Here is a 27,104-nt window from a genome sequence, read left to right as displayed (position 1 = left end):
GCTTGAGTGTATTTGTGTGTTGTGTTTTTTTTTTCCTGCCTTTATTGAGGAGGAATACTCAGTTGTTGAAATTACATCAGCATAAACATATAAATCAGCTGTGCAGAGTAATTAGGTCACTCTTCCCTCGATAAGCGATCGACCAACCTGTGTTATTCCCACTGTGAGGCTGGTGTCCCCGGTGAAAGACAAAAACAACTTAAACATGACGCACACACCCACACACACACACACACACACACACACACATCGCTCTGCCTCCCTTTCAGCGGCTCTGACCTCCAACCAGCCTGCTCCGGGAAAGATGTCTACATCGCGACACTAAAACATTATTTTGTCATAACCTTCCCTCTTTGGAGGGAAAACAGATATAAAAGTATATAGCCGATGGTTTATGGCGAGTCCGCCTGGCAGCAGCACGCAGCGCTGATGGATGCTGCGCGTCCGCCGACTTTTAATTGCTCGTAAATTTCTGATCCGGGGAAAACGCCACGTTCTCCTTGTTCCCCTGCGACACGGGTGACGGAGCCGCTCAGGAGGGAATAAAAGAGCTTCGGTGAGGAGCACAGAGAAGATGGCAGCTAGAGAAAGGGTGATGCACACACTGACACACTTAGAAAGATAGATGCACAAAACAGCAGGTGAATGATGGGGTGAATGCTCCCTTTGTGTAAAGTTACGCTTTCATGAAGTGTTTTTTTCTATCTATATAAATCACCGTGGTACCAAATGCTGAGATGTTTTCATTGTATACTGACAATTTGCAACAGCCAATACATTTTGTAAGAAACATAAAAAAAACGTATGAAGCAGCAGGAAAGAAGGTTCCTGGAGTGGATGCACCCGGAAAAAAAGGTGGAAAGTGGAAGGATTAAATATATAATATTATACTGTATATATAGTTTTTTAACTAATGCATGAAGAATTGATAATTGAAACAATCTATCGTTTCTCTCCATGGTCAGTCTCGCTTGTGGCCCCTAGATGATGTGCTAATTGTGGTTGATCCTACCTCACAACAATAAGTAGTGCGATCCGCTAACGGGGCAACTCGCCGAATGACATTCCCCTCATTAGCGTGCTACCCTCGCTAGCAAGAGTTTTCCTCAGTATGCGTACTGTGAGGGACACATATTAGTTGACCTCTATGTCTCTGTTACGATATACTAAGGATAGTGACGCTACATAGATCACCCTTTCACTTCTTAATAACAGGAGCTATGATCAAAGGAAAAAAACAAACATTTGAGTGTTTTACTCAATTAGTCCTGAAGGGGCCGGCTGCACGAGTTGTCAGTGCAAAGCACTTACAGTGGCTGCAGGAATTATAGAGCCTCCATCTAAAAGGGGCCGCTAACGGGCGGAGGAGCTGAGGTGCAGTTGCCCGCATTTGCATATACAGCTCTCCGTTTCCCCTTTTACTGTGGAACAGCCCTTTAAGTGCCTGTAGAGCGTTGACAGTAATGGAGAGCAGATTGAAAAATGGGGTTTAAAAAAAAACGTCTCTGCAGACCGGCCAAGCCTAACAGATGCTCATCTGATCAGTTTCTCACCCCGTTTGTCTTCAGCCCACGATGAAAGTAGAGGAGATAAATATAGGTTCATCCCACCATTTGCTGGTTCATTGCAATACGGTCCAGTTGTTTTTTTTCATTATTTGCTTCCACTGTGTCAGACTCAGTCTAGCCTCAGTGCTCCATCACTATTTTCTCCTCTTTTTTCTATCCTCTCTCTTTCTTCTTTGTGTGTTTTTTTCTTCTTCTCTCCCTGCTGTTTGTGTTATTCTCGTCTCATTTGTTGGTTCTCGACTCACCAGGTTGGCCTGTTGTGATCTCCCTCCTTCTCGCATCGATCCTTCCTCCTTTTCCCCCCATGCTGCCCAATTCAAGACACATGCGATCATCCGCAGGTCACCGTCCGGGTCAGAGGTCAAAGGAAGCTGGCCGTCTGTATGTGGGTGTAAATCATTTATATGTTGTTTTTCTTGTTATGGGAAAAAAAAAATCTTCTTTCAACAATAAAATGATGGGCAACATTTTATTTGAATGCATATTTAAATTGAGGAGTAAATGTAAATGAATAACTTCTATCTGAACAGATATTGACTATGTGCATTAGGACTAATTTAACGCAATTACAAATTTGCCTTTAAAGAGGGCTTTACACTCTGTACACATGCAACAACCCCTGTCCAAGAAAAACTCCCCAATAGAAGAAAAACCTTTCGATGGGGAGAAAAAAATGGAATAAACCTCAGTGAGAAGAGGAGGATCCCTCTCTCAGGATGGACGGACTGCGATGGATGTCATGTGTACAGAAGGAAATTAACCCTGCACAAAATAATTGGGATCGCATTCAATGTCTGCATACATGAATTCCCCTCGGGAGACACGGCCGTATTGAAGATAAACAACTTGTGTGGAAAAGAAGTGGTGGAGTTGGAGCTACAACTGGAGCCTGTTGGACTCCACTCAGCAGGGAACTGATGTGCTGGGTGGCCCAGTAGCACAGAAATAACTTTATTTAGTCAAATGAAGGATTTCTATCACATTAAATATGACAACATAGGTTACACACATACAGCCAATGAAGTGAACCTTTATTGTTTAGTCACACGCAGATGAGACCGTAAGTACTGGAAGATATAAAATAAATAGGACTTTACGCTTAATTTGTGATTTATTAGCGATGAACTACAGACAGCATATTGGTTCTTTAACAATATCACATGTCTGTATAATAACTACATATAGAAATAATCAGCAGCCAAAAGGTATTTTGGTAAATATGGAAAATAAATAAATTTCAACAAATATTTCCCCGCGGTACATCGGCTCTGAGTATGACAAGCCTATTAGCAAAGTTCTTTGACCGCTTCTTGATTAAACTGATCTGGAAGTTATAATGACTGCAGGCTATTATGTGGCTGAAAGATATGCACAGTAGTGCTTCTATAGGCCAGGAAATTATTAACGCACGGTCGTGCGTTAACCTTGTTCGAAGTTAAAATATATTAATTTACTGTGTGCTGTTATCACCTCGACGTGTACTGTATGTTTTATTTGGCATAAACAGATAAAGAATTGGACAGTAAAACAATAGTACGAACTCTACCAAAGTGCGGCTCTAATTTTAGCACGATGATAAGAGTCATCCGGGTTACCGGAGCCACTAACTGACTCATCCTGCAGGTCGAGCGACACTCAGACGTCCGGATCGCCTCCGTCGGGCACAAAGGCAGAGCGACGGTTGAGCCTGATCAACCCCAGCAGTGTCAGCCCAATTACTCATTCTCTTAAAGGGCTATTAAAACATAATTGCCCGGCGATTTATATCCAAGTTAACGTGGCCCTGCGATAATTTATTATTTTCCATAAGCCTTTTCTTTTGTGTGCTGGCTGAAAGCGTGTGGTGAGGGGGGGGGGGGGGTACTGTAATTTCCTGAGTCATGAAGAAAGGCATGTTGGCAGCCCGGTGTAATTGTTTAAACCCCACTCTCAGACACCTTCCCAGTCACCCCCTTTTAATCCTCGTTATCGCTCTCATTAGCCCGGGGTCAGGGGTCGGCCAGCTCCCCCTAGAAACACAAACACGGTGCCGGTAAGAGGGAAGGCTGGATGAGGGGACTGGAAGGCTGGTGTTGGGATGGAAACGCATATTCCCAGTCCAGTACTGGCCAGACTGGGCTCCAATTGCATCGTGTGGTTGTTTGCCACTGATTGGCAGAGCAGAACCGCTTGTCTTGGTTCTCAGTCACAACTGGACAAGTTAATGTGAACACAAAGAAGAGATATATATCGAGTGAACGCTCTGACACATAAATGGCATTTGTCAGAATTTACTCTGTTTAGGACTTTTCCTTTTCTTAGCAACACTAAACTTACGTTGCGCTCTAGCTGACTTTTCAGAATGCTAAATATGCCGGTCAGCTGTGTAAATATCTAATGTTATTAAAAGGAAACATGAACAAATGATACACATATAACAGGATCGGCTTCCAGGGGGAAACCACATGGAAGCTTGTAAAGACACGTCTTTGCAGTGTTTTTTTTGCTAAGACAGTGCTGCAAGATGTCAAGTCACCAAAACGTGTATTGCTCCACATTCATGTGAGTAGTGTCAGCTGATTTTATTTCTCTTTAAATAGTCACTATACAACAAAGAACAATTAGAGCACCATTCTCTTTTGGTGTCTTTCGTTGTTTCTACTCTCTCTCTCCCCCCCTCTGATCTTTCTGCAGGAATCACAACCTTGTTTTCCCCCCAGTGTCCCTCTCTAATTAGAGCTAATAAATATCAATTTAAGTAATTACGGGATTTTCTAAGTCGAGGCCTGGCTACTAAGTGCATTAGTGGGCTTGCTGTCTTTTTCTATATGTACTGTCTGTATCTCTCTCTCTTTACTTTGTATGCACGGCGGCCGGTTGGGGTCTGTGGGGGTCCGAGGTATTTCCAGGGTCACATCAATGAACAGTTCCTCTGGCTGAGCTGACGGTTAACAGTTACATATCGGAGGTCCCTTAATTCAGTATGTTTCAAGTTATAATCAGCATATATTCATTATCATATTATGAGTCATGCAAACTTGAATATGTGAACTACTATTGTCTGGTGGGACTTTCCCCGGAGAAGCTTTCCTTCTAGCAGCACGTCAGCGCTACACACACAGTTTGACTGACAGGTGCAGGAAAACAGCAGTGGAACTACAAGTGCTTGAATCAGAACATGGGGAGCGTGACAGTTTTGACAGCAGGTTGAATCGTTTTAAAAGGTATATGTTGTGTGTGTGCTGCACATTAAAGGATGATATCGTTATCTTGTCATCGTCCGGCTTTAAAGTTTTAAGCTCATACTTGTTAGTTTGAAATATTACAGAAAGCCATTTGACGGGTTGCTAATGCAATTGTGTTAGTGCTAATTTGCTAATCAATCATTTGATTTGGAACGTATTACCTGCCATAAAAACATACAAAGTGAATGACTCTCAATGCAAGTGATGCAATGTCACGGAAGCTGCTGTCCAACCCGACTCCACAGAAACGCAGCAACTTGACTGAGCGATGAGAGAGACGAAGGAGCAGTGACCCGTTCACAGGACAGCAGGTGCCTGATGGTGCTACCACGAGCTGGCAGGAGTGTTAACACACTTTATGCCGCTGTGTGTGTGTGTGTGTGTGGGAGAGACAAAGTGTGGACGCCCCCCTGTCAGCGTGTTTATCTGAGAGGATACATGTGAATATATCATGCTACTGTGTGTGTGACAGAGAACATATCTGAGTCTGTTTGAGGCCGAGCGTGTGTGTTGTGTATGTGTGTGTTTGACCGCAAGTAAGCGACTGATGATTATCCGTGTGCTTGTTGTTGTGCTGCTCTGCCCAGACTAAAGCCGACCACATCCCAGCTGCGGGCATGTGTGCGTTTTGCGTTTGTGCGGCACTTGTTTCGTTAGTCGTGCCGCTTCATGTTGCCCGTCTGCAGCTCCGGTACAGCGTAGCGGCCATTGTGGTTCGGGGGTTGAGGCAGGAAGCTCCAGATCACTCAGCCTCCCGCTCCATATGGCCACAGAAAACCCTCCTCCGCCTCCCCAGGCCTCTGCCAGTGTGAAAAGCAATTGTGTGGAATGTGTTGGAATTAAGTGTCCCATCATTCAGAGGAGACATGCAATTAAAAGAGCTGCAGTCGTCACTCGTAGCAGACATCGCGTGAGTCATGTCACTATAACTCAGCGGACGCCTTTTTTTTGTTCTTAAGGGGGGGGAGGAGTAAACACGTAGACTGACACACACGCTCCCGCACTTCCTGTCTCCCATTTGCTCTACAGACACATCTCGTCCCAGAGCTACAACCCCGCAGGAAATGGTGCACAAAATCCTCCGTTTAATAAAAGATAACCTGCTCACCCGGCCCGTATTCGTCGTCATAAATACTCGCAATGCCGCACCGAGTACAACGACTTCTGCATGTTTCTTTAACTGACAATCTGAAATTCGCACAGACACGGCGCCATTTAGCATGCTCATAGCTTGGCATGCAGAAAAAAAAATATGTGAATATATTATCTGTAATTTCGCACTTTAATACGCACGTTTGTCCAAACGTTGCTACTGTGTTCATACATGACATCCAGTCTTACGTTGTGTTTGTTTCTTGCGTGGCAGGAAACACGTTATAATTCGTTAGTAGTTTTATAGGTGAACCAAGTTGCTCCACTTAGCAACTTGGTTCACCACTTAGTCATTTTTGCCAAAAGAGACACTGAGCAGAATTACCTTTAAGTAAATTCAACTTTGAATCAGTTCTCCAGGATTCCAGTGACTGTCTCCACAGTGTTCCCTCCAGTTTGTTTTCATCTCTTCTGATAGCTCATACGAGGCTCTTCACAGAGCTAAGCCTGAGTGGGCCACAGTGTAAATATCCCAGACCTATTATTACTCCCGCAAAACGTTCCTAGCCGTTGTCAAGCCACTAAGTACAAAATGGTGAATTGCAGACACGAAGAGAGATAATTGCCACTCACGCTGGAAATTTGGCAAGCGTCTTCCCCACGAGACCCGGATGAAATGGTGCTTCAACCCTGGAAACTGTCAGTCTTAATGAAATGGTAATTACAAACCCAGCGGAACAGCTGAGGGGCCTGCCGGGGCCACCGGAGCCCAACTACCAGAATAAACCTGCTACAACAACCTGCAGAGAGGAGGGAGGGCGGGGGGGGGGGGGGGGGGCAGGAAGGAGATGGCGGATGCAGAAAGATGATATAAAGCGTGAGAGGGGTTCAGGTAGGCAGCAACACCAATAATCTGAGATTTATTTCAATTGTGAAATGTAATGCACACTCCAGGTTGGAGTGTGCTGTACGCGGGGACCCTCATCAATAACGCCGGCTGTGTGGAAGGCGGGAGGGGAGGTTGGTTAAAAGCGCCCACACAGCCTGGGTAATTGATTGCTTTGTAAGCGAACGTGTCTTTAACCTTTGGGAGGTCAGGCCCAGTCGGACACCATCAGTCCTTTCTCGGCTTGAACCGCTTCCAGCCGTTTGTCTTCCGCTGCTCCCTCGTCTCAGGGCCGATTTGTCAAGCATGAGATGTTTTGGGTGTTTAGATTACAGGCGAGATGGGAAAACAAAGGCAAAATGCCACCCCAAACAAAAGGCCTGAGCCCGGATCTCCCACTGATCAGCAGGCTGGGCGGGAGGCCAGCTACCTGGGGCGCTGCAGCCGAAGGGGTGGGGCGGGGGGCGGGGGCACTGCTGAAACAGAGCCACAACGAAGCCCCCCCAAAAACACACAGCCACCGCGGAGCTTGAACCACCGCCAGAATGGAGGCTGAGCAGGAGCCAGCGGTAGAATTGAACCACGGCCAAAACTGTGACATGAGATTGAGCCGGAATCGCGCCTTGAGACGCAGCCAAAATGGCAGCCAGAGCCTCGGAGGGAGGGGTGGAGCGAGAGGACGAAGCTCGGGGCGGCGAACTGTTTTCTTCACAGCAGTACTCGTCATCACCGGAGGTTTTTAAAGGTCCTGGTGCCACCCTCCCAGGTACTTAGGCCTGTCTGTCTGCCGGGCCGTTAGAGAGCGACTAAAGATGATTTATCCCTCAGATTATCGGGGGCCAGTGGCTACGCCGTCGCCTCACGATGCCCAGGAGAGACGGAAAGAGACAGTCCCTTTCCAGGACCAAGTCTCTTTCTTTCTAATGAGGAAGGAGACATCTGCGGCTGGCCTTCACTCCCCGGATTGAAAGGAGAACGTTAAACCTGCATCTTGTTAAGCATGCATGTGGATTGCGGCTGACGTAATATTTCGTCACCCCCGAGGTGAAATCAGCTCGTTGTCCCGCGGTTCTGCCGATGCGTTTTTTGCAACGCGCTGTCTGAAGCACATGTGTGCGCGCTCAAGAGTGTGCGCGTTTGTGTCAAAGCACACCGTGCTGCTCGTGCCTGCCTGTTCCATCTGCTGTTCTATTACCATAGACGTGATGTACCTGCCCCTTCCCTCCTCAGCTGAGGCTTGTGAGTGTGTTTGTGTGAGTGTGTGTGTGTGTTGTATCCTCCAATCTTGTTGTTAGATCTGACAACCACTAAGGCAAGCTCGTTCTGAAAAAAGGGAGAAAGAATACTCTCAAGATCGCTTCCCGAGTCTGACAAACTGTCTGGGATTGTGTGAAGCTACACTCCTCTCTCACACTCCTCGTCTCACTCTGCCAGTACGTAGCAAGACACAAGTGTATTTTGACACGATTCTCTGAGCAGTGTCTTCTCGAAACAAAGTGATTGTTGTACCGCACTGGTTTGGTTCAAGCTGCTTGAGGCTGGGCGCCGACCCCCCTTGGTTTGGTACAAATAGACACACCTTTACAATATATATATATATAGTATTATTGTATATCATTCAGATCCTTGTTCCTCCTGTAAAACTAAGAATCTTCTTCTTTTTTGCAGTCCGAGGGTCAAAACACAGGTAGTTTCCCTAAAAAGTTCCAGATGTGAAAATGGGATGGAACAAGCTACTAACAAGAATACAATGAAGTACTAGTTCTACTCATTAACAATGTAAACTCCCCCAAACTCCAATAGCCAGTGTCCTTGTAAGACACATTAGATCTCAAATGCAGTAATACAAAGCTGATGCTTTCAGTGGGAAATGATTTTATCAGAAGGTGGTGCGTTGTGTTCTCACGTTTATCACTGTAAATAAAGCTTCATGTTTGGAAAATATGTTGAGAGCAGCCTGCTGATGGACTGAAGATCAATAACCTTGTTAGTCTGTCATAAATCTGGATAAATATCAACGTTCACAGTGTTTGTGTGTGAGGTGGCTGATGTATACGGAGTGTGCGTTTGATTGTGAAATGGGGGCGTGTACCCTCCCAATGCATTCTTTAACGCAGCTATAGGTTGTGCAGGTCAGCGGGTTCTCTCTCTCTCTCTCTCTCTCTCTCCATCCATCCTGGTGTTGTAAACTGGCCCAGCCAGATAGATTAATTAATTATCCAGACCCCCTCTTCTTTCATTGCAGAGCCAATCCCTCTCTCGCTGCAGCTGTTGTCTATATACATGTGCTTCGGCGTGGCGAGGGAACGTGTAGCTCGTCCACAGACTAACGATCCCACCACCACTTATTGTTGGAGGGGCTTTGCAATGATGTATGTGTGGGTATTTGTTGTCTTATTGAGGTGAAGTGTAGGCTGTTTTGGGGTCTGTCTGTATTATTTAGAGGTAACAGGTTTATTAAGGCATGTGATGTCTCAGCTTTGAGCTCTTGTCCTTATTTCTCAGTAACTTCCTTTTAGAACTTTTGAGGGGAAAGCAGTTCAACTGAAAGTATTTATTTCCTTTGCAAGCCTGGCGAGTTGTTGTATTTACTCCCCGTTATACGTGTGCGCAGTTGCAAAATGTTAATGGTAATTGTGTGTGTGTGTGTGTGTGTGTGTGTGTGTGTGTGTGTGTGTGTGTGTGTGTGTGTGTGTGTGTGTGTGTGGATGTGCATTTGATTGATGGGTCAGCAGATAAACTGGGCTGAATGAGCAAAGTGTGTGTTTGTGTGTGTTAGTGCGTGACATACAGCGATTCCCCCCCGAGGGACGGGGGAAGCGGAGCGCTGCACCTCCTGCAGGGGGTGCCGTGTCTCCCGGCGGGGGGCTGCAGCAGGCAGACAGAGGGGTGCCTGCACACCCCTCCACCCAAACCCCTACACACACACACACTCCACCCTACTGTGCTACAAGACGGGTGGGGGGTTGTAGAGACGCAGTGCTCTTCCAAACCTCTACTAATGCATAATTCATGTACAAGAAGCAATTTTTCTATTTTACTAGAGGGCTAGACATTTCAGAATAAAGTTCCACAACTGCTTCTGCACTCATCCTGCTCAACTCTTTCCTTTATTCTCGCTCCGAGTTAAATTATGTCACCGGTATGATTAGCTAAATCCCATTTCGCCTGCATACTGAGCATTGAGTCTTGCCACGCGAAGCAATAAGCGATGACCACGAATATTCAATGTTATTTGGTTTTGCCCCATTGCACGTTTTGGTGACCCAAGGACATCCGTTTTAGAGAATTGTTTTAAAAAAGATTTTTGGACTGATGAAAATAAGTCTGTGACAGAAAACCTTTTCTGTCACAGACTTGTAATGCAACCTTGCATATTTGGGTTCCAGCTGAGGGTGCATAACCCTCAACATGAGTAATGTCGCTGTTTATGGATAGCTGCTAACCATTTCATGCAACCTAAAGAATACCAAACTTTTGAATTCTTTGTGGCTTCCATGACAAACTCATGTAGCAGATGTTTGACCGTTCAACAAATACACAAAAACAACTTGTGTACATCTTGTTTTCTCCCTCACATTTAGTGATGTGGCATCGGAAAAGTTGTGTGTTTTGAAAAGGCAAACAAAGGGTTGTGGTTACGTGTTTGCTTTGTCCGGAGGGTAAGAAAAGCATTCGGGACCCAGGAGGGAAGCGGCAGCCCCCCCTCCCCCCCCCCCCCCCCCACACACACACAACCTCCCCCCGTTCCCTTAGTCCCCACAAGGACAGAGACATCTAAAAGGACTGCACCTTGGTTGGCGTCCAACAAAAGCTCTCTCCTGAATTTCATCCTCTTTTGAATTTGTGTTTGAATAACACTCAAGCTACAAATCAAAATATGGTGGACACTGAGAGTGAGGTCACGGGGTATCGATCATCGCGGCTTCCAGAGACGTCTCCTTGTGCTGCTGCTGTGATTGATGGCTGGAGCGACTGAGACGGCCGTTTGGTGGCCATTCTCCTGAGACTATGGCCGGGCCTGTGCCAAACCCCTCATTTGACTCAGCGCAATATATTTCATTAAACTTTTCACTCTAAGATAATTCGCTTGACATTTTAAGGCTGTGCCGTTCGAAGGCCGCCGCGTCTTTCCTCTCTCTCGCTCTAATTTCCAGTGAGGCAAATTGAGCTTAATACGGCCCAAAAACACATCCAAAATCAGTTTTCTCTTTAAAAAACACACACACACATTCAGAACAATTAAATGGATTAAATTGTATAACATCCAACCCAACAAAGCGGCGCGGAGCAGCATTTCATGGTTACAGCCGTGTTGGTCCCAGTGGCGCAGATATAATTAAGACCTCTTCTTAATTACTTAATAGGCCTAATTAGTAACATTTCTGTGGAGCAGATTTGGCTGTAAGAGCGATGGAAATCAGAAGAATGTTAAGTCCATTTGTTATTTCATTAAAATCCTGATATTAATGAAATTAGTGCATCATGATATAACAGAAACAAACCACGCGGGGATCGAGCAAAGGGCTAATGCAGTTCTCTATGCTCCTAATTAACATTCAATTAAGGGGTACAACATAGAAAACGCTCGTTAATATAGTTTTTGTTCACTTCTACAGTCAAGTGTCACCTCCATCAAGTGTTTATAGTTTTTTTTTTTTGCTCATTTTTCATTAGCCCAGGGCAGATGTGATGGCGAGATGCGTGAAACCGACCGGGGGTCTGCTGTGTTGTCGTCAGGATAACTAAGGCGAGCCCACCAATCATGCCATGGAGTTGCTGCTGCATTCCTGGCCACTTAATTAGAAGTTGTTGGTACCACAGAAGGTGTCACCAACCTTTTCAGGCGCTGAACAGATGGTGTCCCCTCTTTTTGAGGTCCTGCCAATGCCCACTCTGTGGCTCCTGGGAAAATGACCTAACTCACAGGCAGCTGCTTAGTGCGGCTTGAGTGATTCTTTACAGACACTTTTATTGAGAGGGGGGGGGGGGGGGACTTAGCAGGACGTACCACTGAAAAACAAGGGGTGATGCGGCAGCAGCCAGGTCCCTGGGTTGCTGAAATAAAATAAAAAAACAGTTTTGTTTGCCGTATACCAGTTGTAAAAAACTGTTGTTGAGGCCATGTGCAGCCAGCGAGGCGCTCAGCCCTGGAGATGTGGACGTCTCAGTGCTGGTCGGCCTGCGTGCATCTTCCTCTGCTGCTGGCAGATGGTGTGAATATCAACGGAGAAAAGACCCGCCAAGGTCCGCTCAACAAAAAGTGAAAGGGGTTCCTCGACAGTTACAAAGAGGCCCCATGGAGCGGTCGGAGGGGAGGGAGGGGATGGAGGGGGGGGGGGGGGGAGTGGCCTTCATCCCAATGGATAATAAGAATGAGGAAGTGAGAGTCTGCGAGGGAATTTGCTGCAGAGAAGCAATAGCGGAGAGAGAAAATGCGAGAGATTTGATATTTGCGGAGGCGGGGGGGCCGGGGTCTTGTGCGCTGCGTGGACAGAAGATCAGCTGTCACTCCGACCACGTAGGAGGTGGAGAAGGAACAACTTGAGGATTTGACGACTGTGTTTTGTGACTAATTGCTTGACACAAATTGCATTTTGTGGGTTTCTATCACGTTAAATATCAATCACATTCATTAACACTGTATTACAAATCCTGTGATGTACCTACTCACACACATCACGACATCTATTCAGTCTGTAAACATTTACACACAAGGCACTTGCTTAAAGTAGCGGTGATGAGATGATGAGAACATGATGAGATGGATGCAAAGGGTCGGGGAGTCTTTCTCGGAGCGGCGGTGTCTCACGGACACGTCAGGTGACATCATATCTGTCTATCTTCATCATGTTCTGTCGTGGCTGAACCTGTTTCCTGAAGCTTTCTCAATCAGATAGCGGGTTTACGGCCGTGGAGCTGGAGCGAGCCCCATCGATCTGTGGGAGCTGTAGAACTTAATAGGTGCACAGCTCTGGCCAACGGGTTCGGGCTGGGGAAGGTATGTTTAATCGAGCAGGATGGGAAGCCCGGCTCCCCAACAGTTTCAGATGATCAGTTTTCCCCCGACTGTCAAATAGCTTTGGTGATCGGTTGTTATTGCTCTGGTTTTGCGTGTACAATTTAGTACACACTCTGGCCCTGATCGTCACCGGTGTTTTGTCAGTGTCTGTTGGATGAAATGAAAATACAGAACATTGTATCAAATTATCTTTAGATCTGATCTTGAACATTATTTTGAACAATGGTGAAGAATTTTCAGAAATACCAGGACTCCTTTAGTTTTTAAGACACATACAATAATTATAATATTGCTTAGATTCTATAAGACTTATTAATGACTTTGGCGTCTGATGAGCCGTCTCTGGGATCTGTTACTCACGCCGTCCTGCATCCCAAACAACCGTCCAACAACCGCCACAAAAACAACACAACCCTTGCATTGTTTTCAGAGACAGGTGTCTTTATGAACGAGATGACTCCAGCTTGGAACCCGTATCATGTGACCCTTCTCTCTACTTATAAAGCACTGTGTGCCTCTCTACGGTGTCAAATGCACCAAGAACCGTTTTGTAATTTTTGTTTTTAACTTTCACTGAATCTTTGAACACGTATTTGAGAGGATTCAGGTAAACAGTTTCTTGTAATTCAGTTCATTCTGGTGACTTCTAACAAACATTGATTACTTGATAAAAACCACTTTTGTCTCCAGTCATCTACCACGAGCACATTAGGAACCTGGAGAGCCAAATGATGCTGCGTTTAGCTCTATATTAAGGATGCGCGTCAGTCCTCTCCTCATTTCTCTGGTCTGTTCTGTGACAAACGCCTCCCTCCGCGATGTGACCTTGAACTTTAGCGGCACACCTCAACCCTTCACACTTGCTGCCTAATGCCATTATGTTGGCCCCACATGCTAAAAGTCGGCGGCGGCGGCGGTGTTGCCTGATTAGATTGCGTCCATTGATCGCCCCGGCGTGCTGTGAGGAGCGCCGCAGCTCCTGCCTCCTCTCCTCAGACACGCTGACGGAGGAGATGGAGCACCATGCAGGGCAGCAGATTGAGTTATTGATCAGCTCTCTCCTCTCTCCTGTCTCTGTCTCTCCCTCCGCTGCTCCCAGAGACCCCGTCATCAGGATAATGAATTTCACTTATTGCAGATTAACGGCATACGGTCTCTATGGTAATAATGGCAGAAATTAGCTCTTTGTCACCCCCTCTGGATTTCCACGAGGAGGGGGTGTAGGGAGGATGGAGGTTGTTACAGCCCTGTTACTCAGTCAGAGGGCTGCGATTTTAACCAGAGGGAGCCGAAAGAGATAATGTGCATGAAAATCAAAGATGTGAGGGACAATTAAGACGAGATTGCGGCATCGCCGGAGTGGCCGAGGAGGGTTGTGATGCAAGAAATGCAGTTTCTGGAGGAGAGTGAGACTTTGGAAAGGCAAAGGAACACTGAATATCAGGCCGCTCTGTGAAAAGCACACAGCGAAGAGGAAAGATGAAAGATTCAATAGACACGTAAAGAGGCGGTGAAGCCGGAGAGGCAGAGTGGAGGAGAAGGAGTAAGATAGGCGGCGGTCATACCGTCGCCACGCTGCTTTAAGGGTCGGCCATTGTGTCTCCGGCACCCAGAGAATAAAGAATGAATAATGAGGCTTGATTACAGTCCGCGAGATGGCACGTTGTTCAGAATCAATCCTGCAGGCAATTACAGGCGGTACCAACAGCAGCCCTCAGCCTCATCCAGGACGGAGCAGGAAGCCATTGTGTCAGAGGACATCGTCTTCGTCAATGACTTGTTGCCTCCTCATGTCGCATCCTGCAGCACTTTCAGCCGCCTACGTGAGAAGCCTCCAGCTCACGGGTGTGTGTGTGTGTGTGTGTGTGTGTGTGCGAGGGACATAAGGATGCTTTTCTTTATCCTACACATAAACACACCTTCTTGTTGCAGGTATGGTTTTGGATTGTTGGATGCAGGGCTGATGGTACAGCAGGCCGCACACTTCAGCACTGTCATGCCACAGAGGAAGTGCATGCAAGGAGGCCCACTCACTCCTACCAGGTTGGACTATTACGATGCCATAAACCCATCTCGTCTTCATCAATGCTTAGTGTGTATCTGCATATTTGTAACAGTAGATGTCTATAAGAATCTATTAAACGTGCCACAATAAGGTCTGGGGTGACTTAAGCCATGATTTTCTCATTGCTCAGGACCCTTTCTCCGGGGGGCTTGGTGACTGTGGACTTTCAATCAGCTGCCTGCCTCGGGACGACTGATGCCATCAACACTCTGGAGCACGTTCAGGTCAGGTGGCAGTTTTCAGACACCCTCAGATTTGTTTTCTTTCTATGGATAACTACTCTTATTGGAGCAGACCTTAAGAACTAGTTTGACCTTTTGGTTTGTAAGATATTTACTTTGATGAGTAAATCAATAGCACTGTTTCGTATGTCCGTTAGATCGTATATAGCCACCAATCGGTTAGCTTAGCTCAGTGTAGCTAGTCGGGCTCTCTTCAGAGGTGCCAAAACCCATCAGCCAGCACCAAACTCACCGATTAACATGTTAAATTGTGTTTGTATGAGTTTTAGAAATTGTGGTTTCCAGGCAACCAGCAAAACCCAAACTTGTCCTGGTTGGGTTTTTCCGGGAGTCTCTTTGCTATGAGCTGAGTTCACTGGCTGTAGATTGATATTCTAAAGGACAGACACGAGTGCGTCAAGCATATGTTCACGTCACTCTGTGCAAGAAAGAGTATATAAAAAATTTAGGAAAAATCTTTTAAAATGAAGGACGACGTATGGTCTGTTTTCTTGTATTTGTGTGTTGTGCATCTACTGTTAATTGTCTTTTACAGCCTTTCAATGTCCCTTGACTTTATAGAAATACAAACAAAGTGTATTCATTTCTGCCTGTAAATATGGAAGCTTGAACAATTCATGGAAATGGTTTTCTGTGTTTCTGTGTCAATGTGTCCTGTCTGAGAAAAGACAATACAAAACAAAAAAAGGATCAGACTGTGAAGCTTAATGCTTCGGCGATGTCATTTGCAGAAACGGGCAAAACTGTGTTCCGCTGAGCGCATCAGTCAGTTCATGTTTGACGGTCGCAGCAGTCACTCGTGTCCGTGTACGTGCACATCTGAGTTTGCTCAAGTAGTGGATGTTTGTGAGTTTGTTGTGTGTACTTACCTACAAATAGCGAGGAAGCGAGAGAGAGATTGAGAGAGGGAGAGAGCGGAAGTGTGTCGGCATGTAAATTGAAATGGCTTCATCTTTGCGGCTCTGCTCCCTGGCAGAAAGCGTGGGTCAGGCCATCGCTGCGAGGTGTGATTGATGGACGTGTTGCCGTGGCAACACGCTGTAAACAGGAGCGGGCTGTCAGTCTTTTTGCGGCTTGGCGTGTCTCTCTCTCTCTCTCTGCGATGTGCCATTGTCACACCAGATGTGCTGCTTGTGATGAACAGGGACAGAGAGAGTGTTTACTGGGTGGGAATCATGGAGGTGGGGGCTTTGGGGGGGGTTGCATGTGCTTATCTAAATCATTGATTCATATTTCCCTCAGACATTTTTGTTTCTTTTTGCTTCTTTTGTCTTCATCTCATATTATTGACAGATCATTGCATGCACAGCAAAAAAAAACCTGAATTTGAATTTGGATTCAAACTGCAGATTCATCTCTTCTATATCTCCCCCATGTTAAGATGAGCTAACCGCCTCTATTTTGATATTTAACTCAGCTTACAGACACGAGTGGTATAAACTGTCATCAAACTCTCAAAAAGAAAGATGTCAAGTGTCAAACTTTTCTGGGTCAGAAGTCAAGTTATAAATAAGTAAAGTGTGTTTACCAAGAAATAAAAACCAGCCTTCGTGGCTCCCTATCAGGCTGTCTAACTTACGAGAAAGCCTGAACGATAACGTGTTCACACTGTGTTTTTCTTTCACTGCTTCATCTCTACATCTGTACCACTCCATCTTTGTCCTTGTTCACGCCTCGCTTCTTTCCCGTTTGTTGCCACCCGTCTGTGAGCAGGTGAGCGTGAGCATCGACGCCGTGTGCCGCGGCGACCTCTCCATCAGTCTGGAGTCTCCAGCTGGCACCGTATCACTGCTGCTGGATACGCGGCCCAACGACGCCTCCGCTGCAGGCCTGAAAAACTGGACCCTGATGACGGTGCACTGCTGGGGGGAGCACCCGCGGGGCCTCTGGTCCCTCAAGGTACCAAAGGGAAATGTATTCTCAGATATGCTGCTTTTTTTTCCCCTGTAGTTGTTGATCTTTAGCAACAGCAGCAGTGCTAGTTAGTGAAGGTTAGCATGCTAAAGGTGGTACCTGCTAAGCATCACCATGCTTTGCTTAGCTTTTTAAGGTAATCACTGTTTTAGTTACTCTGAAGTCTAGAAAAAAAGGAGAAACGATGATAAAAAAAAAGTATGTATTGTTTGTTCTATGTATTATTGAAGGTGCCCTTCAAAAATCTCAATTCTTCAAAATGACTTCTTCCTAAATATCTTTTTGAAAAAGCTTGTATGCACATTTCAACATCATTTTCCGCCTATTTAGCTTATTTCACATACCTTCTCTCATGATATAGGAATAAAATGCTCCGCTTCATATGGTCCCCCTCCAGTAGCTGCGATATAAAGAAGTTTAAAAATAGCGCAGCTCGGTTCAGTTCACTTTGCAGCAATGTGAATCATACTCTACTTTCATCTGCAAGTTTCAGCCGAGCATGGCAATCTTCATTTTCCTCCACACACTCTTCTTCTCCCTCCTCCCATAGATGTGCGGATGTTTGATACGGAAGAATGAGCTAAAATGGGAGGGAAATTAAGACGGAAGGTTAAGTAACCTTGGCCGGGTTTGACAGACACAATACTGCCGACGTCTGATTAGAATCCATACTCATAGACAGTAGAGCGCTGAGGTCATTTACTGTATAGAAGTGTGGGTGGTAGAAGCTGGGGGGGGGTCTCTCTTTTTATATATATGTGTGTGTGTGTGTGTGTGTGTGTGTGTGTGTGTGCGTTCATAAAAATAGGCGTCAGTCCTTGTTAACAGTTGGAGGTTTACAGATAGAAAGCTGTGAAGATGAAAGACACCCACCCCCTGCAAACACACACACACACACACACACACACACCTTCCTGCAAACACACACACACCTTCCTGCAAACACACACACACACACACACACACACACCTTCCTGCAAACACACACACGCACACATTCTTTCTCACCGTCGCTGTGTCTCTCCCACGTCCTCGCGCAGATTTACTGTCCCCTCTGTGACCAATTACGAAGGCCCAGTATGTCACAGAGACGGGGAGGAAACACGGAGAAGCCGGGCGCCGTAACGACGGCGCCGCTCATTAACGGAGGGCCGAGGCGAGTCGCAACACGAATTAACGCTCGCATTTTACGTGCCGCATGCCTTGGCACACCGCAAACACACACACACACACACTGATTGGTTTTACGCTGTTTGTCAACTTTACCGCGGAATGGAGAGAAACATGTAGAAAAACAATTACAAGGTGGGGAAAATAGGACGTGTGAGTGTTACAACTCTGGCAAGAAGGAACAGAGAAAAAGGAAAAGGAGACACACACCTAAAAGATGAACTGTGAAACTACAGATTCAGTCAATTCACTATCACAGTTCACCCAAAACGTTCTCACTGTGCCAATACAAGCTACAGGAAGGACTATTCCAAACACCTGGAATAATACAACCATTGTGTTTGTCACAATTGTGAACATTTCTTGTTATTTGATTGTTTTTGACGTTGTCTGTGCCGCTGCAAAAATAGAAAATTGCAGAGGTACGCCAATTAACTCTTGAAAGGACAAGAGAGAGAAACGGAGGACGAGACAGAGGACGTGCTGGACTGGCTGCTGGAGAGTGAAGGGTGGACTATAAAATGGAGGCCCTGGGAAGAGACTTTAACCGGACTATCTGCCGGATCACTGTTTTAAAAACTCAGGGGCAGCAGAGGAGGAGGAGGAGGAGGAGGAGGAAGAGGAGCCTCTGCGGAGGGTCTATATTGATTCGTCATGATGACAATTGTCAAAGAGCGCCGTGGTGCTGCCGCTATAAAAGCGCGACTGAAGTGAAGAGGGAGCGAGTGTTATGGCTCGAGGCTCAGCTGACCTTCCAGCGCTGTGAAGGAGACGGGACCACATGGCTGGAAATATACTCTCTCTCTCTCTCTCTCTCTCTCTCCCCCCTCTGCTCGCTCTACCGCCATCTGTGGTGCCTTCACTCTGTGCTGTTTATCACAGACAGTATTGCAGGCGGTGTTCCACAATATAAGGATGGATTTTGCCAGCAATGTACAGTATGGATTTAAATTGCACGGATCTGACTGATGGAATTTAACATCAATGCTGTATGAATATTAATATCTGTGATAACCATTAAGGATTCATTCATAAGCAGATGGAAGTATATCAAATGTTATTTTGACCCTGTGTGTCCTTCATCTTCCTTCGTACACACACACACACACACACACACACACACACACACACACACACACACACACCTCCCTCTCGTCTTTTCCTTTAGTGCTTTTCTGTCTTAATGCTATAGGACTGTGAAACGTGACAATATGAAAGTTCATCTATTAGTAAACTGTGTAGTTAGTTAGTTAGTTCTGGCTGGTTTAATTCATGGTTTCACCCAAATACAAAATCCCTGCAGATAGTTTGGGATTAATTGGGGTTTTTTTCCGGAGATCTCTGCCTGAATAAAATGCAGGTGGATAGAATCGTGTTTGTGGTTCCTACAGAGATGAAAGATGACCTTCAAGGAAGTATATCTGTCAGGAATCTGTGCATTACAACCGAACAGAACAAACTGTGAGGGGTTTATGTCGAAATGAAACTGAAATGTTGCTTTTTTTATTGGAATATGAAAGACAATCGCAAAGTCCCACCGTGGTATTGGTGTGGAGACATCTCACAGACTGGAAAGATGAAAGGAAAATGTATTTTCATGAAAGCCTTATTAGATACTACTTGAGGTGAGAGAAAAACGTCTCTTTCATAATGTTGACGAGCAGACTTTTGGGCAGCATTTCTGCACTATAGTGCTTTACACAATATACCCAGATGAAAACACACAGATATATAAATACAAATACGTTTCTTCCGTTCTAACCCACCTGGCTTCATGCTGCCATGCCCACAGGGAGTGTGTGTGTGTGTGTGTGTGTGTGTGTGTGTGTGTGTGTGTGTGTGTGTGTGTGTGTGTGTGTGTGTGTGTGTGTGTGTGCGTGTGCGCGTGTGCAGCGGTCTTTGAGCAGCGATATCTCTCAAGCTGACTGTGACTAGTGCTGCTGTAGGAATATAATGGCACTATTTAGCCTGCGGCACTGTGCTACACACACACACACACACACACACACACACACACACTGGCAGCCCCTCTTCCCGGCTGTGACTGACAGATCATATGTTTATCCTCATCAGCCCCGGTGCTTGTCTGGAGATGCACAAACTGCACACGCAGTGACAAACTGATGATGGAATAACAAGCAGATAAGGGAGGAACTATGTAGTTTGATTTGTACATGCAGCCAGTAGGAACCATGTATTAGTCAATCCGTACCATTCATGGTTCTGACTTAGCTTGTTTTGTTACACATTCTACTGTTTACAAGAATAGTTCCGTCATGATGATAAGACCTTTTTACATTTAGGGCCCGAGCAATGACAACGTCGGGCTGCGCGGGTCTATAATATAATGTTACTTTTTTTAATGCAAAATGTAAAATATTCTTAAAATCCATTCGAAATTGCAAACAATCTCCAACTACAGTTGATCAATTCAATCACACTCAACGGACTACTCAACATCGTTTGTGCCTGTGCACCCTTTATACTAAAATACATGAGGATGTTTTTACATAACAGCGTTTTATTTGTTTTATGCCATGTTGACACATTTCTTGACAATCTATTCCATTGACTGGTTGTGTTCTACACCTCAGCACAGTGGAAAGCGCATCCTGAATCCTCACTTAATAATTGCCAAACTAGTGTTGTTACTTTACTTCAGCAAACAGGGCAACGTGGGAGGGGAATTTTGCAACCCAGCTTTGGCCACCACTTGACATCCAGCGTGAAATCGCATCGACCAGAACCAAGGAGAAAGGTAGAGGACCGCCTTTGCATCTCCCTCGTGGAGGCGTGATGTTAGTCTGCCTTTCTAAAGTTGCATTACTTGTAAAAGTAACCAAACTGCGCGCTTTCACAGCCTCTGTATGTAGTTGCCAGACTGGAACGCTCATTCTCACCAACGTGTACCCTCAGCCACACGCACCTTAACACGCGTGCACGATCCCTCACTCTGGCCCAAGGTGGATTTCTAGAGGTGCATATATTTGCATATTTCTGCATGTTTAATGAGTTTTGGGAGATCAAGCGATCGGTGAGGCCCTTTGTGGGTATTTCTTTTTTTTTACGCCTGTTTGTAAGAGGGGGGGGGTCTCCATGTAAATATCACCCACTGTGTGTTGGCACCCGTCACAGATGGTCGGGGGGCGAGGGCGCCCTGCAGGCACAGGATACCTATTTCTGTTAGTCTGGGTGCTTTGTGTTGGACTGGGAGGCAGAAGGAGTGTGACTGTGTGTGTGTGTGTGTGTGTGTGTGTGTGGGGGGGCGTGCTAGCTTGCACTGTAGGTGTTTGTATTTACGATGTGCACTTTCTTTGTGTGGTTTTCTTGAATTGTGTTGCAGAATGGTCACTTGTGTAATTGCACGTGTGTGTGTGTGTGTGTGTGCGCGCACTGTGATACTGTATATGAATGCATGTGTTTGCTATTCAATACATATTTGTGCAGTATGTGTGTATACCATTAATAAACCTGTGTTGGTTTAACGCTGTGTGAGTTTGTTCAGTGGTTTTGTGTTTAAGCACGCTGCAGTGTGTGCGTGCTGAGGCGTGTGCGCGTGTGTGCGTGTGTGCGTGTGTGTGTCTCTCAGCATGCGATGTGGGCATGATGGCCCTGTTTTGGATGATTGATGTGTTGGAGGGATCAGCGAGGAGCCCAGGTTGGGCCAGAGCCTCAGTGTGACACGCTGCTGCTTCCCTGCTGCTTTACATATGTAGTCACAGCAAGACACCTCGTCCCCTCCCATCTGACTGCCCCCCCCCCCCCCCCCCCCCCTCAGCACAGCCAACACGCACAGGTTCCCTTCCTAGGCTTTTATTTTGAGGCTCTCGTTTATTCCGTCAAAACTAGCCACTGAATGCTTTTGTTGTTACTTCACGTGTTACTGATTTTACATCTGTCATTCACAGATACCACACTGTGAGGTGAGGGAAGTAATAATACGTATCTATTTTATTTATGTCTTTTTCTGTAGCAATAAGTAAGTCTTTCTCAATAAAGATGTTCTGTAGAGCGGGAAATGAATGACATTTCCCAGTATGTAATAACAATTATGGTTGGATTCTCCTTGAGTTTGACTATTATTGTTGTTGATGTTGCCAAAAAAAACCCAGGAGTGATTAGTTAGAAAAATTAGCAAAGACATATTTCATTTATTATCCTGTCCATTACCGCTGAGTATGCCAAGATGCCACTGGTTCACTTTTTGATTTATACAACCAGACACACGCACAAGCCATACAGTCAAATGCCCTCCTCATCTCCTCTAATCCACTAACCGTTTTTTCTAAAACTGCGTTATTTACTATTATGTGTTGGAATTGTGTGTTGGAGCTGGAGCACCAGAAGGCTCTGGTGGCTTAAAGGCTGCACGGCCTCCTGGGAAACATTTTTGATACAACTTTTTGATACTAAACAGTGCAACCTTCTCCAACAGGAAGAAATCTTATCAGTTCCGTCTCCAAACCGTCCTCGTCGAGCTTCCCTTCTGTATAAATCGTGTTTAGGACTCCCCTCCTTCATAGCTGTCGTTGTCAGTGTTGTTCTCTGTCTTCCTCCGACGCTTTTATCCCTCGTTTTCTTCTTTGTTTTCCTGACTCTGTAACCTTGTGGATTCTTTTCTCCTCTCAGGCTCATCCTCTATCGCTGGGTCTCACTTTCGTCTCCGCGGCGCTCACCCGTCTCCATATCCTTCCATCGCTCCCCATCACTAATCCCTCCACCTCCCTTTTCTCTCTCTCTGTATTTTGTCTCCCTTGCTTTGAAATCCTACCCTCAGTGCCTCTGCTTCTGCTAATCCCTTCATTTTCTTTGTCTCTCTTTTGTCTCAAATTCAGTTTATTTTCTCTTTCATTCATGCCCTGGTTTTGTCTCTGCTCGGATATCTCACTTTTTAATGCTCTGTAGTTAATATGTAATATGTCATTATTACAGCATAGAGTGGCTGACGTCGTCACCAAACAGGACAATGGGATATTTTTCTTCTAAGAAATAAATAATTCCGTGTTTCCTGTTGTCCAGATAGCAAACGCATTAAAAATTAACTTCAGCTCAATTAAAAACATCCGAGCAACTCAAAATGTTTGACTCAGGAGGTGGCATGAGGGGTCGCAGCTCAACTGTGAGCCATGTCTAACTTGCAGAAAGGCATGCTGGGAGGCTGAAAGGCCTGCGAGGCGGGTCGATCCACCTGTAGCATCCAGCTGTTTGTTTACCAACAACAAATCAATGCAGCACTCGGCTGGGGGGCCGACATGTCCGGCCTCTGGTCTGCCGGGTGCACTCACACACACACACACACACACACACACACACACACACACACACACACACACACACAGGCAGGCTGGACAGCTGAGCTAGGAGCGGCAGGGGCTTTTCACTTTCATGATTTTTCTCTTGTAAATACCAAAGACTCCAAATGCTGAAAGTGATTTTGAACTTTTATAGTAAGCAGCTGATAAAATATAGTAAGAATTCAAATTTGACGGATTTGTTTTTTCTAATTGCGATGATCTGTCGGATGGTTTGCACGGCCAAACGTTTCAGGATCCAAGTCAATAAGGGCAGGTACAAGTCATTGGTGTTGAAGTCAACGTTCAATGACGTCAGAATGGATCCGATTCATCACACCTGTGCGACAAGCTGAATGAAAACAAACTAAAGGATTTCAGCTCTGGAAGAGAGGAACAAAAACGAGTATTGAGCATAATTAGTTGTTTTATTCCATCTAACATAGAGAGAAAGGGTTAAGGTTTAAAATATGAAAGGAGCCTTTCCACAAGCTGATCTATAATTCCCCACAGATGCCCCGTTACTGTGTAGGAAACAGGCGCCACTGATCATGTGACGAGCTTGTTTATCTGGGATTCATGGAGCTTCATAGAAAAGGATTTGGACCGGAAGTAGAACCCTGTTCTTTGTCTGGGACAAACTGAGCAGACTTCCACTCTCCCGATGAAGAGTGTGTTGTTGTTGTTTTTTATCGCTGGAATGATTTTCCACTTTGTTTGTTACCAGGTGACCGACCACAAAGGCACAGCGATGAGCTGTTCGAGGCCGAGTGACGAACAGGCATCCGGAGCCGTGCTCAGCGCCACACTCATCCTCTACGGCACCTACCGCCCACGCCGGGCCGCGCACGGTACGTGAGAGCGTCGAGCGCTCGCGCTGCTTTGAACACGTGCGAGCTGAGGTGAGAATGGAGGCGGGGTTGCTGTGGAGGTTTGACACGGTGTACTTTCTAGAAACAACACCCACTGGAAGTCAAATGAATCAATGTATCAGCTGATTAAACGCAGCAAATGAAAACGGAAAAAAAAAAGAGAAACGAGTCATTCAATATGAGATGACAGAAGTTTTCTGGAAGCTCTGCAAACCCTCCGCTCCGAACCTCCAGCTGCCTTCCGCTGACGCTCTGAGCCTCTCACCGAGGTCTGAGGAGGTCAGTGGGGCCCCTGACCGCAGGACCACGGGCGTGATGTGTAATTACAGAGTGACCCCTGAATGCACCTCTCCGATGCCGGCTCCTCTCCCACGGTGTGAGTCAGCTCTCCTGGTGCCCGAGACCTCGAAAACACACACACTTCTCGTTAGCCACACCAGCATGAAGCAACCGCAGCGTCCTGCGTCTCCCTGTCGGGGGTTTTAGGGTTGTTAGAATCACCGCTGCATGCTGGGAGAGAGACGTGAACCACACCATGCTGTTGGTCTGTGTCATCGGGGGGGGGGTTCTTCCGGTCAAGGTGGTCCTGGGATACCATGGACTTTTGAAAGATAATCAGGAGAAATCAAGGACCTTCACAAATGTACCTTTGAATGTTTGGACATTTTGTAGAAGGATTTATTTACATTTTTGTAGTAGCTTCACTTTTTCAGTCATTTCAGCTTGGTTCAGGAAACCTGGAGGGACACGGAAAGGTCACGGAGGACAGTGGGAACCCTGTGTGTGTGTGTGTGTGTGTGTGTGTGTGTGTGTGTGTGTTGCTCTCTCGGCTCTTTCTGTCAAGATGCTGATGTCTCTGTTGAGAAATCGATGTCTCTCCCTCCTTCTCTCCCTCCTCCTCTCCCTCTCTCTCCATCCATCCATGTTTCTCTCCCCGTGCTTCTGGATCAAACCCAAGTTCAAGCTGTTAGTCAATCTGCTTTCCACAAACACACATGTACGCGCACACACACACACACACACACTACTCATTAACAGGTTCCTACAGTGTTGCCATTCCTCACTCTTTTCCCCAATTCCATCATTTTGCAGTAGTTTGCCGGCTCCATGTTTCATTCCAACATTTTTTCCTTTCTGATTTAAAATTTTAGACAAACTCCTGTTATGCTGCGTTTAGAATACATCAATTTGGATATATTGATGTTATTTTACATTTAAACACTATTGTTTAGAATGGTTATTTGCTGTTGCATTAAGACTTAGAGCCAAGACGTCGAGCACCAACCCTAAAAATCCCCTCTTTTAATCAAATTATGATAAGAATGGTTTGCACAAAAGTTTGTTTATGAATCTTTTATGATTAATATAACCCACCTGAGCCCATGAATCTCACATGTCTCACAAATAATAGTGAATTGTAGTGAAAGTACAGTTGCCATTATATTTGGTTCACCCAGCTACAACAAATGCAGGCTTCATAATGGTCCAAATGAGGCTCTTCTATGTAAAAAGGGTTGACATAATATGAGAAACACCTCTCAGAATCATGCACTGTATTAACAGCACCAGAAATCTGAGAATCAGTTGACTCAACAGCTTTCTCAAACAGTTACATGAAGAAACAGAGGGGAGGTTTTAATGCAGGTCTCTTACATAACAGCAATGGATGTCTAGAATCTCAGCCTGTCAAGAATTGGCTGAAACGCTGGAGCTCTCCTTTCATTCACACCTCAGTTGACCTACTTGCAGATGTAATTTTCTGTATTCCGACAGTTTAAGACATTTATAACATTTATAATGTGCTTTTTTGCTAAAGTAAAGGCAACAGCACAGGACAGACACTGTGAAACTGAATGACGCTGTTTACAGTACAGTGGACACAGTTGCACATGTAATTGTTTTACAACCGAGCTTTAAGCGCACGCTGTGGAGGATGAAGCTCCAGCGCGTGTGTGTGTGTGTGTGTGTGTGTGTGTGTGTGTGTGTGTGTGCGTTGCTTCTCTGACTCTGTACGCGTGCTTGCATGTGTTTGTGTTGGTTTGGTGGCAAGTGACGCTAAAATGCAGTGATTATGTGGCAGTAATTGAACAGGGACGGTGTGTTTAATTGAGTTGTCGTTTCCTGATGTTTCTCTGGAGGTACAGGAGCCGCCGCGCGGACATGAGGGTTGTCTTTACACGTACCGTCACTTTGATGCGTCTTTTTCAGCCGTCTTTATGTGGGTTTTGGCTTAATGGTGTTTGTTTGGTCGAGGGGGGTGAGTGAGTGAGTGAGTGAGTGTGTGTGAGTGTGTGTGTGTGTGTGTGTGTGTGTGTGTGTGTGTGTGTGTGTGTGTGTGTGTGTGTGTGTGTGTGTGTTTCAGCTGGAGGAGAGAGGCGCAGCGCTCGTTAGATAGTTCTCTGATCTGAAGTTACACACATATTGTTAAGTTTTGTATGTCTGTGTGTTACACTTTGTATGTGCGTGCAGCCTTGCCTATGTGGGAAAGAGACCATGCTTTTTTTTGCTTGTGTGTATGCATGTGTGTGTGTGGGGGGGTCAAGCGAATGTGGCTCTATCTGATCTTCCTCGTGGGCTGCATGGTCCAAATGAAATGGTCGGAAACTCCAATTTCACAACCCTGTCTCCTCCTTCACCTCTCGTTGTATAAATCCCCCCGCCCCCAGTCCATCACTCCTTCTCCCCTCCCCGTTGTCCTGCTCCCGGGCCGAGGTGTGATTACGCTCCTCCTCCGAGCACCAGTGATCTAAGGGGCTTC

The 27,104-nt window shown here is 45.9% G+C and overlaps 1 protein-coding gene across 1 annotated transcript in view; it reads left to right on the top strand.

Annotated features, from left to right (window-relative positions):
• The window catches only part of LOC120810024 (proprotein convertase subtilisin/kexin type 4), a 48,103-nt gene that overhangs the window by 14,100 nt on the left and 6,899 nt on the right, over window positions 1–27,104 (top strand). The window contains exons 4-7 of the mRNA XM_040164229.2: window positions 14,725–14,835; window positions 14,988–15,081; window positions 16,813–16,998; window positions 24,202–24,325. Coding sequence (XP_040020163.2) covers window positions 14,725–14,835; window positions 14,988–15,081; window positions 16,813–16,998; window positions 24,202–24,325 — 515 coding nt within the window. The remainder of the gene's footprint in view (window positions 1–14,724; window positions 14,836–14,987; window positions 15,082–16,812; window positions 16,999–24,201; window positions 24,326–27,104) is intronic.

This window comes from Gasterosteus aculeatus, chromosome 20 (genome assembly GCF_964276395.1).
Source record: "Gasterosteus aculeatus chromosome 20, fGasAcu3.hap1.1, whole genome shotgun sequence".
NCBI lineage: Eukaryota > Metazoa > Chordata > Actinopteri > Perciformes > Gasterosteidae > Gasterosteus > Gasterosteus aculeatus.
This window is presented reverse-complemented; position numbering and strand designations above follow the sequence as displayed.